Source organism: Rhamphochromis longiceps, linkage group LG19 (genome assembly GCF_057381845.1).
Source record: "Rhamphochromis longiceps isolate RC_006_pf linkage group LG19, R_longiceps_female_GT1.1, whole genome shotgun sequence".
Classification (NCBI taxonomy): domain Eukaryota; kingdom Metazoa; phylum Chordata; class Actinopteri; order Cichliformes; family Cichlidae; genus Rhamphochromis; species Rhamphochromis longiceps.
In genome coordinates, this window is record NC_140575.1 from 13,059,925 (window position 1) to 13,072,279 (window position 12,355).

At 45.4% G+C, this 12,355-nt stretch overlaps 1 protein-coding gene across 2 annotated transcripts in view; it reads left to right on the forward strand.

The window, feature by feature from the left end:
- The window catches only part of prkd3 (protein kinase D3), a 36,198-nt gene extending 24,662 nt beyond the window's left edge, over positions 1 to 11,536 (forward strand). For both annotated transcript variants that reach the window (XM_085390990.1, XM_085390991.1), the window contains exons 7-19: positions 69 to 146; positions 224 to 410; positions 1,252 to 1,375; positions 1,579 to 1,656; positions 4,203 to 4,479; positions 5,571 to 5,623; positions 6,012 to 6,084; positions 6,171 to 6,277; positions 6,387 to 6,548; positions 7,366 to 7,464; positions 7,554 to 7,821; positions 8,216 to 8,301; positions 8,746 to 11,536. In XM_085390990.1, coding sequence (XP_085247116.1) covers positions 69 to 146; positions 224 to 410; positions 1,252 to 1,375; positions 1,579 to 1,656; positions 4,203 to 4,479; positions 5,571 to 5,623; positions 6,012 to 6,084; positions 6,171 to 6,277; positions 6,387 to 6,548; positions 7,366 to 7,464; positions 7,554 to 7,821; positions 8,216 to 8,301; positions 8,746 to 8,919 — 1,766 coding nt within the window. In that variant the 3' untranslated portion in view covers positions 8,920 to 11,536. The remainder of the gene's footprint in view (positions 1 to 68; positions 147 to 223; positions 411 to 1,251; positions 1,376 to 1,578; positions 1,657 to 4,202; positions 4,480 to 5,570; positions 5,624 to 6,011; positions 6,085 to 6,170; positions 6,278 to 6,386; positions 6,549 to 7,365; positions 7,465 to 7,553; positions 7,822 to 8,215; positions 8,302 to 8,745) is intronic.
- Positions 11,537 to 12,355: the final 819 nt, after the last annotated feature.

Below are 12,355 nucleotides of genomic sequence, written 5' to 3' on the forward strand. Positions count from 1 at the left end.
AGATTCCGCTACAGAGGACGTGGAACAGCAGCGCTTTACCATAACTATCATAACATTTTGTTTCCTAGACTGCAGATTCAACTGCCATAAGCGCTGTGCTTCAAAGGTACCAAGAGACTGTTTAGGTGAGGTGGACTTCAATGGAGGTAAGTTCTACATCATCTTTCAAACTGACAGTTGTTTATTTCTCATATTTGTAATTCTAATAAAAGTTCTTGTGCAGAGCCAGCGAGCCCTGGGCCGGACTCAGACACTACCATGGATACAATGGAGGTAGACAGTAATTACATGGATTGTGGCAGAGGGATGGATGATCCAGATGAACCATCCACTCCGGATGAGAGGATGTTTGAAATGGACTCGCCGTTGCTGGACAGGGAGAAGGATGAAGAGCCCATCAAGACTATTAGGTATGAACATACTGGTTAATCCAGGCCAGCTGTAGCCCAAAACTGCAGTCGTTTACATTTGATGTTCCATGGAGACTAAGAGGCACCAGTGACACCAGGGACAAGGACGACTGCTTAACTCTTTCCTTCATAAACACGACATCTGGCGACCTCACCTGTACGCTGACCAGTTTTGCCACCTGAGTTCATGTCAGTAAAGTTGTTGTTTGGGAACCATTAGGATAGTTTGTGGGTTTTTTCAAGGGATAGAAATCAGCCTCACTAACTTCTTTGTTCTCTAGGCAGTCCTTACATAGAACAGACACCGCTCAGTTCAGAAAAGAGCTTCAAGGATTATTCCTAGAAGACAAGTCAGACACGGGATCAAAAAGAAGAGCTAGGGTGGATTGGCCAATCAGGTGGCTAATCTATCAGCTGATGTGGGATGAATGTCAGAGTTCATGCAAACTACCCAGTCCTGGTTTCTGATGTCATTTTTGTATTTTTGTTCTACTCTACTGTAATCGAACAATTGAGTAAAAAGGGATCAGAAACAAGAAGAGGAGGGGAAGACATTCAAGGTTGCTACTCTGATCTAAACTGGGGAATTTGGGGTTATTTTTTAACTACTAGGTCTAACGCTCCAACTCCTCTGTTTATTCTCCAGCTGCAGCAGCAGAGTCTGATGTTTCCTAGAGTGTTACGTAAAACATAAAAAAAGCGCTTCACTTCGTATGAGGGATGTCTCAGGAAGTACCTGCTGTGCTCTGAATAGTGTTTCGTTAATGAAATCATAACTCTGAGTTACGGTAATTGTGATAATCATCACTAAATAAAAAAAAACCTCCTTTTATGTTTGCAGCCCCTCCACTAGCACCAACATCCCTCTGATGCGGGTGGTCCAGTCCATCAAACACACCAAGAGGCGGAGCTCCACGGTGGTGAAGGAGGGCTGGATGGTTCATTACACGAGCAGGGACAACCTGGTAAGACTGATAACCCCAAAGCCCAACAGAGGAGCTTAGCCTGAAACGGCTCTGCCCTAAATGTATGCTGGGGAAACTGTTCACATGTGCTGAAATCAGCACACGAGGTATTTTCCTTGTGAAATAAAATTTTGAACTTCCGTAATATTGGTAGGTGGTCCATATTTTGCCACTAGGACTAACTCGGGGTTTCCATTTAACAGCGGAAGAGGCATTACTGGAGGCTGGACAGCAAAAGCCTGAGTCTCTTCCAGAACGACACCGGAGCCAAGTTCTACAAAGTAAGATTAAAACTATTATTTCTGCCGTGTTCTTGGAAAACCACGGCTTCAGCTCGATCTGGTGCGACGAACTATTATTCATAAGAATATCAGAAAAGCTGCAGCGTCCAGTCTGTGCAGAGTTATATCATGAAAATCCCCACAGTGCTTAGACAGAATTCACCCGCTCTACTGTCTTATGATTCAAACGTGTCATTTAGGAAAGATCTGTTTTCATATTCAGGTATAAAGGCTGTCTGTCATGCTTATGAGTGATATGTAAATAAAATCTACCCGGTGGCAGCCGCGTGACTCAGCTGAAGGCTGCCGCTTCACAACTGTAAACTACCCTGTGGTCACTTCGTCCCACTGAAATTCCCCCTGTGGTTTTTCACAATGCCGCCTGGTCTCTTCGCTGCTTGAAGTGAAAGGGTCGCAGTCTCGGAGTTTCTGCGTTTCATCATCCTCAGTATCACTAACAGCAGAGATGGGACATTTAAATGGGGTTTTGAAGAAAATGTCAGACTGCGTCTGTCACACAAAAGAGTTTTGATTAGCTCTTATTTTAGGGAAGGGAAAACATTTCTAAAAAGTCACGCTGCGAGCTGTTGAATGCTGGCTTTGATTCTTTTTCTAATCCTCAGTGTTCGCTTTGAGTGAAATGTGAAGATTTAAACGTGTAAATGGAGTTGAGGAGAATATGTGTGACACTTCCCTCTCGGTGGCAGCGCCGTAGTCAGTCATTACGCCGCCACAGGGGCTTAATAGCACAGTAATTACACAGTGAGGCCTAGGGGAGGGAAGTACGGGCTGCAAGGTAAAGACTTCCACATGTGTGTCGTGTGTGCTGTGTAGGATGGAGTGTGTAATTATCTTATTGTTCTTCTCGCTTTGTGCGTTTTGAGACTTTAACACCTCTTCGAATTGTGGTCAGAGGTATGTTGCAACAGGGCGCTGAGTAGGACGCGGCAGAGTTTCCACTTCGGTTGAGCGAGTCTCAAACAGGTGGTCTCGCTCACAGCTCTGCTTATTGTCCTGCCTGCCTTCTTTTTGTTTTTTCTCCGTCCGCATTTGTTGTGAAGCAAGTTTTGGAAAAACTGTATTCCTTCCCCCTTCTCTCCCAATTATTCTGTCACACCCTGCGTCCCCGGCCACTAAATCCTCGGAGAGGAAACCTCAGCGGGGACCGACTCCTCGGGTGTGTTTACAGGGCAGCTTTATGTGGTTCTTTATTATCAACTTGGCACTCAGCTATGTTTAAAAGCTTCAGGAGGCTAATTGAAGGCTTGCTGTAAATCTCCTTTTTATGCTCCAAAGTTTGGTCTTTGCCTCTTGCTTCAGAGCAGAGGATTTTTATCTGGGACAGATAACATGAAATTATTTCCTGTAGTATTTTGGGGGGAGGGGGTCTTCTACCGAAACCACTGCTTCTCCATGAGCTCCGCTGGTATCTGGAAAGCCGTCTGCCTCGAGCTCTTTCCTTTCATTCCTCCCCAGTTTCTAGCCTGCTGCTCATCAGTGTGTGGCCGCCGTCCTCCCCACTCCCCTTTTCTTTATACCTCCAATCTGATTAGTGGTGGTCGCGTGGTGGCTCGCTCGCCAGGCATGGCAGCCATTTTCACCATTTGGAAGCCATAACAGCTCCTCGTTTGAAGATGAGACCCCTGTACTTGTGGCTTTCTCTGAAGAAGCTTTCATGGGGTGAGGGGGCTTCTCCCTGTCACAGTATCACACACGCCCACTCACAAACGACCCCGTGGAGGAACGGTAGTTGCTTGGTCTTTTGTCTTGGTGGCTAGTGGTAGCGCCAGCGCCTCGTGCTCAGATGGGGCCTCTTGCTGGCCCTGCCTTATAATCAGGGAACCGCTTGAGCCGCCGCAGAGCGCGCTCACGTGACCAGGCCCTGCTAACCACAAGCACTTCATCTGATACTGTGTGGTGAGCCACGCAGAGCAGACGGCGTGCGCCTCTTTGAGCCCCCATTGGTTGGAAATTGTCTGTATTTGTAATTTCGGCCCTCCCTCCCACCTTTGATTTGACAGTGAGTTAGACGGGCGAGGGGGGGGCTTTTAAAGTGTAGTGCGGCTCCACTTTCTGTTTGTGCTCACAAGTCAAGCGAAGAGGAAGGCAGAAAGTTAGAGCGGGGACGACTGAGTGCGGCGTGTGTGTGAGTGTTACTTCCTCTGTCTTTACCTTTTGTGTATCATTGCTTAATTGTGGATTTGCTCATTTAGTAGCATGATATGTTTTTGATTGAAGAAAGTATTTTTTCATATTCTTCTAGTTTACAGCCAGCATCGGCTATAAGAGATTTTTATTTCTCCACCACTCCATCCCAGCACTTTATATGTGCAGCACTGTGTGGAGGGGGAGTGTATCTGTTTGTTTTGGTTCCTTCAGAAGTTCATGTGCTCTTGGACTTGCATAAATTGTTTACTGGCTGAAACATTAAGAAAGACAGAAAAGAAGACTCTGATTCTTGCTTGAGCTTTCATTGAGAAATGCAGATTGTGCTCTTTTATGTTTCGTCTGCTTTTCTTATCAGTTCTCCTTCACTGCTTCCACAGGAAATCCCTCTGTCTGAGATCCTCCAGGTAGAGCAGTGCAGAGACTACAGCAATCTGGCTCAGGGCAGCAACCCTCACTGCTTTGAGATCATCACAGCCACCATGGTCTACTATGTAGGGGAGAACAACGGCAGTCACTACCACAGCCCTGCTCTGGCCGCCTCTGGAGTCGGCATGGAGGTGGCTCAAGGCTGGGAGAAGGCCATCAGACAGGCCCTGATGCCCGTCACGCCTCAGCCCAGTGTAGCCAGCGCTGCCGGCCAAGGCAAAGATCACAGTAAGTAGAATTTATCAGAACTTTCTTGTGCTAAAAATGCTGCTGATATGTCTCCGGATGAAAAACTTGTTTGTTTTTTTTATCTTGTGTTTGTAGGAATGAAATCAGCTTGCATGTGTCTTTGGTTAGCGCATGAAGCAGGCTTGTTACCTGTCGCGGCCGTGACAAACGAGAACTGTTTGCTCATATAGAAAGAAAAAGGCTCTCTGTGCCCCGTCGTAGGCGATTTTTAAACTACTTTGATGACCTTAAAGTTGATGTCCTCGGTTAACTTTTGCTAGCCTGGGAAAGCCCTGACTCAGGGTCTGTAGGCCAAAGGAAGTGGGGCTGTGAAGTCACTGTTTGGGGATGACAGTAGTGTAAGTAGTGAAGTGACATAACTGTATGGAAACTGAGCTTTTGATGGTCAGGGCAGCGATAATATCTCCCAGTCGCCGAAAAAAGAGAGAGAAATGAGAAATGTGCACAGTTTGAGGTTAACTGATAATGAGTGTGACATGAGAAAACCTGAGAAAAGACGCTAGAAGCCAACCTGATAAGATAACTCAAACTCACTACATAGATGTGAATTCATTTACTAATGAACTAAGCCGCACTTTACTATCAGTAGATGAAACGTTTAATCTGCAGATGACAGCGTGATGTGTGTGTTTGTCTCTGTTAATTGAAAAATCAAAGCATTGTCTAAGAGTGAAATTCCATCTTTGTGTCGAGCATTACCTCACAGAAAGTTTTCTGCTGGCTTTTATCTCCGGCTTTCTGTCCAATGCCTAGTATGCAGAATTAGTTTCTGCGGCTGTCTGAATCCCCAGTTTTGAAATGCATTGCATACTTTCAGCATTCAGTCACAGATAGCTTTCCAGATCAATTTTATAGCCAATTCATTGTGTAATAAAATGCTTCATTATGTGGGGCTGTGAGTTATTGCGTGCAGCTGTGATAAGATTGCAGGTTTTAGAAAAGTAGAAATACTGGTATCTGAGCAAGCTCTGATTACAGTTGCTTAAGAATTTAGTGTCTGCTTTGTGCATTGGCAGAGTGATGTTGTGTTACTTGTTGAATGTGGAAATATCATGTGTTTCCCTCTGCAGAAGAGCTGTCTATTAGCATATCTGTGTCCAACTGCCAGGTCCAGGAGAATGTGGTAAGTGGAGCTTCTTTTTTCTCTTAGATGCTGTTGCACAATTTCCCAGCACAGCTCGCAAATTTATGCATTCATATGCTATTAAAATAGTTGCTGTGGTTAGATCAGAAACGGTATCCTAGTGCGCCTGTCGCCGAAACATCCAGTGGAAGCTTTTACGCTGCAGAAATGGGGAAGCTGCAGACTCATTTTTTGGTCATGGAGTTTTCGTCTCAGTTCCACTTCTGCATTTAGTGAAAGTTGCCTATTTGGCAATACCTGAAAAACATTTTGGAAGGGCAGCAGTTCTGCCAAAACCAAAGATGATGTAACTGTTGCAGCATGGAAAGTTCACTTGAATGTTTCCACAAGCAGAGGAAAATTAACGGTGTAAATTACGCCCGTGTAGGATATTGCCTCGGTGTACCAAATATTCTCCGATGAAGTGCTGGGATCGGGCCAGTTTGGCATTGTGTATGGAGGTATGTTTGTGCTTTAGTTAAAAGGAACATTTTATATTCAGTGTCTGTGCTGTGAATTGATGTTTTTTTCTGTTTGGCAAACACAGGCAAACACAGAAAGAGCGGCAGAGATGTGGCCATCAAGGTTATTGACAAGATGAGATTTCCTACCAAGCAGGAGAGTCAGCTGCGGAATGAGGTCGCCATATTACAGGTAATCACTGATAACAGTTAAGAGAAAATCCGCTCATTACATTTGTCACTGGTTTACATTTACTCTTAGCGTATTCCTCGTTTGAAGCCTTTGATCTGTTTCTCTGTAGAATCTGCATCACCCGGGTATCGTTAACTTGGAGTGCATGTTTGAGACGCCTGAGCGGGTGTTTGTCGTCATGGAGAAGCTGCACGGCGACATGCTGGAGATGATCCTGTCGAGCGAGAAGAGCAAACTGCCTGAACGAATCACCAAGTTCCTCGTGACGCAGGTCTGCACCGCTGAAACACAGCTCTCTGCCCTTTCACGCAGCCTTCTTCACCCCTCAGTTCTCAAATCAAGATTCTGTCCTAACACTGAAATAGTCAGATAATGACAGTCACTGAGAATCGAGCAGCTTTGCTGCATGTTTCATCCTCTTAGTCCTCTTAGTGCTGTGTCTTCCTTCCCTTCTCTCTCTGTGCCCTATTTTGGGGGTGTAATGGGTCTGTGCTCCAGCTCTGGGGCCTGTTTATTCTTGTGGTGAGCTGATTGGAGGGAATTGTTTACGGGATTTGGTCTGTATGGCATCACGGCCTCCTCCCTGGCTGTGGATTACAGCCTTCAGTATACTGGTGGCTCTGTGGCCTGATTAGAGGAGCAGCAGGCTCCGTGGATCTCGGGTACCAAACGGGAGCGGGGCCATTAACAACAACCCCATTAGCTGCGGCAGGCTCGGCTCAGATGTGGCCAGGAGGGCCTCTGCTAAAGCCAGGGTCAGGATCGGCGAGCCAGGCCCTCTGTGGTCTTGGGGCAGGGCCATGGGCAGACATGCATGCAGCGCTCACTTACAATAGGCCTTGTGAATATAGATGAGATGATGAGATGAGATCATGTGTCCCTTATATGGCAGTGCTGGTAAAGATGCAAGTATTTAAGGGCATTAGTATGTTTATATTGCTACTATTTTTCCACATGGCAGCACCATAGAGTCTCCTCCATACATTACACAAACAGCACTCTGTTCATAGCGTACGGTTTACAGACTTTACAGTGTTTTGATCTTTTTAGCTGAATCTGTGCTTATGGGACTTGTGTGTTTGCAACAGATCCTTGTGGCCTTGAGACATCTGCACTTCAAAAACATTGTTCACTGTGACTTGAAGCCTGAGAATGTACTGCTGGCCTCTGCAGAGCCTTTCCCTCAGGTGAGAGCATATATATTTATGTGTTTTGCATGTGTGGAGCTGTGTGTCCGCAAGCGTGTGTACGTTAACACGCCGCTTTTCTTCTCCAGGTGAAGCTGTGTGATTTTGGCTTTGCCCGTATCATTGGGGAGAAGTCCTTCCGGCGGTCGGTGGTAGGAACTCCGGCTTACCTCGCTCCAGAAGTGCTGCGCAGCAAAGGCTACAACCGCTCCTTAGACATGTGGTCAGTGGGAGTGATCGTGTACGTCAGCTTGAGCGGCACGTTCCCGTTTAACGAGGACGAGGACATTAATGATCAGATCCAGAATGCGGCCTTCATGTACCCTCCTACGCCCTGGAAGGACATCTCTGCAGAGGGTATGAAGACAAAGAGCTACTTGTTTGTTTGCTTTCAGAAATGTTTGATCTAATCTGACCTTCTCGTCTGTGAGCCGTTGGCGGCCTGCTGCACCTGTAACTTAAATGATATTCACACATGTAGCTCCTCCCCACCCACACGTCTGGGTCATCTGAACTTTATGTCAGCTTTTTTATGTCTGTGGTTGAAATGAATCACTTTCAAATCTCCCCAACTGCCCAAGTTGCACCTCCTCCCACTCACTGTATATAGTATATTATGCGGTAAAAACACTGAATATATATATATATATTGATAGATATATCTTTTTGCAGGTCTTGTTCCCTTTAACTCAAAACCACCTCTGACTTATCTTGTTCACTTACACTTCTTGTACTCTTAATTCCTCCGCAGCCACAGATCTGATCAACAATCTCCTCCAAGTCAAAATGAGAAAGAGGTACAGCGTGGACAAGTGTCTCAGCCATCCCTGGTTACAGGTATGACTCATTTGCTTTTTCCTCTCTTTAAATTGCAATTCGAGCTAATTCTCGGAGTCATAATTCTGTCAAGTCATCAATTCCCTTCATTGAAAATAATCTACAGATGAGTTGTGTGAACATTAATAGTCAGAGCATGGAAAACATGAATAGAGTTAAAGGTTCCGCCCACTTGTGGTTATGTCACCATTAAACTTCCTGGTGGTGAACTAGAAGTCAAACAACCACAACAGCGCTGTCCCTGCACATCAGTACACTGTGTCAATAACAGCGTTTGGCTTACGTGGCCAAGACCTGGACCGGGAAGCCCGAAAAGTAAAGGGAGTGAAAACTGTGTATAAATGCTGTGAGCTGAATGCAGATTTACCTCTGAATCAGTTTATGTGAAGCCGCTTCTCCACAATGAGCCAGATTTACTGACAGTTTCATGTCTGTTTTGGTCAGGACTACCAGACGTGGTTGGACCTGAGGGAGTTTGAGACGCGGCGAGGCGAGCGCTATATCACTCACGAGAGCGACGACGCACGCTGGGAGGAGTACGCGGACGAGCACAGTCTTGTTTACCCTAAACATTTTATCATGGCTCCCAACCTGGACGACATGGAAGAGGACCCCTAGTGGAGTGGGAGACTTGCTACACCACATGTATCTCACAGAGTTTTCATGAAGCTTTGAAAGTGGCAGGTTTTCCCTCCAGAACTCTCGAAACAGAGATAAGCCAGTCGGGTGGAGAGGCTGGAAAAGTGGGAAAACCCAGCAGAGGTTGTAGTGTGAAGCACCGCTACAAGCAGGCGGAGATGCGTGTCACAGAAACGCATTAAGACACTGTCACAGGAGGCGAGTGCTCCCTCTTCCTTGGTGTATAATAATACGAAAACATTCCATGAATTTGTTCAATCTTGGTTCATTTTTTAAGGACTAGCAGAACAATGTTTATGAACACGCACAGTTCTGGATGAAGGCCGTGCTCGTGATGTAAGAGAGGAGTCGCGTGAAGCGCTTACGCCGGGATTAAAGGGCACTTTTCGCAAGGGATTTACAGCCTGAGAATTAAACACACGAGTTTGTTCTCATTTCTAAACTGTTTGTGAGACTGTCCTGTGGCATGAAACTGGAACTATCACGCAGATTTGTCTGGGTTTTTTAATGTATTTTAGTAATTGTGGTAGGTTTTTGCACTATATTACCAATTTCCATAGCAACTGAATAGAAAACACTATTCACTGCTACAGAACGCAAACTGTTTTTACATTTCCCGTCAATATTCAAAGTTAGAAACGGTGTCACGCAGTATTAGCTCCTTTGTCTCAGATCCCAGCAGGTGTTTTTAACCTACGTGTGTTCAGAGTGTGATCTGTTCATGGCAGCTAGTAGTGTGCAAGTTTTATCGGCTTGCTCTCGGAGAGAGAAACCAACAAACCCTGACCAAATATGTTACATTTCATTTCGCTGTTTCCTTTCAACTGTTTTCCTTTTTTGACTTTGTGAATCTTTTGTGAAGGCCGTAACCCTGAAGTGTAGTTGAATGCAATACAACAAGGAACGGACTCTTTGGTTCGGCATCACATTTTTGTACTTTCACTGTTTTCTTGAATGTGACCGTTGAAGCGCTCCAGTGCTGGGACGTGTTCTTTGATGTTCTCTGGGGTTGCGGTCGAATAGTCAAAAAGTCATGTCCTATGTTCTTGTTTCTCTAAGAAAACATCACAAGGTGAAGGAAAGGTGTGCACGAGAATTCACAGAGAACCTGGTGTGTCCACACTAGGCTGTTTAGCACTCGATGATGAATAATGTTGATTAAGATCAAGTTCACCCTTTGCTTTCATGCTGGCTGTATAAACATAGAAAATCTTTCCATCCATCCGCCCACTGGCTGCTCCTGTTCTGAGTTTGGGTTGTGGGGGGCAGTCTAAGGAGAGCCCAGACCTCTCTGTCACCAGCAAGCTCCTGTAAGGGCTGAGACATGCCAAAGCCAGCGGAGAGATACATTTCCCCCAGTGTGCCCAAAACACCTCTTCTAGTAGGCACTAAGAAAACATCTTAGTTAGAAGCACAAACCACCCCAACTAGCTCCTGAATGACCAAACTCCTCACCCATCTCAGGGAGAGTACAGCCTCCCTTTGGAGGAAGCTCATTTCTGCCATCTGCGATCTCATTCTTACCCAGCTCGTGGCCATGGGTGAGCGTAGGAAACGTAATCACAGCTTCACTTTTACACTCAGATTTCTGTTCGTTACAGCAGATTGGTACAGCGTCCTCATCATTGCTGCTACCACGTCAGTCTGCCGTTTCAGCAACCAGAGATCGACCCTGTGGCGCCTCCTTCGGGCGGTAGGCTCACAGGGCGGCGAGTACACGGCCAGACCCCATGGGCTCAGGCCTGAGCTCTTGTCCCATGATGTTTGTTTCATAGGGGTAAATGTAAATCTGTGCTCTTACCAAGAACCTATTTGCCTTGGGAGACCCTACCAGTGCCAAATGCCCCTGACAACACAGCTCCTGAAATCACATTTGATGAATAATATTTTTAAAAAATCGCAGTTAAACATCGCAGTGAAAAACACGTTTGTCACGTTGAGAACGGTTACTCGTCCTGTTCTCCTTTTTATTTGTTCTTCAAACTAAACAGATGTTCCAGTTTACCTGAGCTGTCTTCAGCTGTGAAAGCATTAACGCTCAGTCTGATGATACACAGTTAATAATTTTAGTCTATTCTTTATTTTCAACAAACGCTTCAAACTCACGTTAAAAAGTGCTTTACCTCTCAGCTTTAGCTTTAATATATTCTTAAAGATTCAAAACATAAACATATTAGGATGTTATGGCATAAGATGATTTTTGATCTAATGATGCAACGCTTTGAATTATGGGAAGCCGCCGTGTCCCCACATTTCTTAAATGAAGGTCAGCGTGTGTCCTAAACGTCACCTTTCCTCAGCAGAGAATTCAACCAACACTTATCACACCCTCCTTGAAAAAAACGACTATTCGACCTCAACCCAGCTATCTGAAATGTTTCATCACCAACGTGGGCGAAACTGGCTTTTAAACAGAACAAAATATCAGGAGTTCCACGTTCATTATGTTGTCCGATCATTTCACACGGGAGCGAGTTTATATTTGCTCCGTCGGTGTGTTTGGGAGTATGTTCCAGTTTCCTTTCTCTGTCTTTGTTGCCGCTGGATTGGCAGGTGTCAGTGTTTTGTATATTTCAGTACATACCAATGAAATAAAAAAAACCTAAATGAAACATTTGGTAAATTTCTGAAATCCTCTCTGTTCACACTGCTTTCTTTAGCGGTGTATTATGTTATATACCTGCTGTCTGGAGATCACGGCTCCAGGTGCAATAAAAGATAAAGACGGGCTTTGGATGTGTGCGCAGAGGCAGCAGTGGCTCGTAGTTTTCTGTGTGATTCATCAAGATGTGCGCGTGCGTCGTGCTTTCACATGTCGGATCCCGTTCACAGCAGCTGGATGTGATTGTTGCACCACACCGAGCAGTTTACTGAGCCAGCCACTCGCCACAAGAGAGTAATGACATAGTTAAAGAGGGCGGTAGTGAGGAAGGGGGTTGTGGAAAACTCTGAAAACACTCGGGATGAAAGCTATCACAGATCCCTTCGAGTATCAGCTCCAGTGTAATGGATGGGCCTATTGTAAGGTAGGCCCACAATAAACTGCTACAGGGAACAGACAGCTGTCAATAATTTAGAAAAGTGTTTGAAGTTTCCTTCACTGGATATAGACTGTGAAGTAATCACAACTATCCCTGCTGCAGCTCTTTTTTCCTCTCTCTCTAAGGATACATGATACTGCTCACCTCTATCTATTAGCATGAATGCTTTCAAGATGTGCACTTCCTTTGCAGTCCTTATGACCCCGTTAACCTCTGAGGGGGGGACACGGAGGCTCTGATACGCTGAACAGGCCCGAATACAACAGGACCGTTTAAATCTATTCTCTTTCAAAACGCATACCGTACCTCATAATAAAGTGTAGCTCGTCTTCGTTAAATTAGAGGATACAGCGTAAGAAGAATCAGGCAAAAAA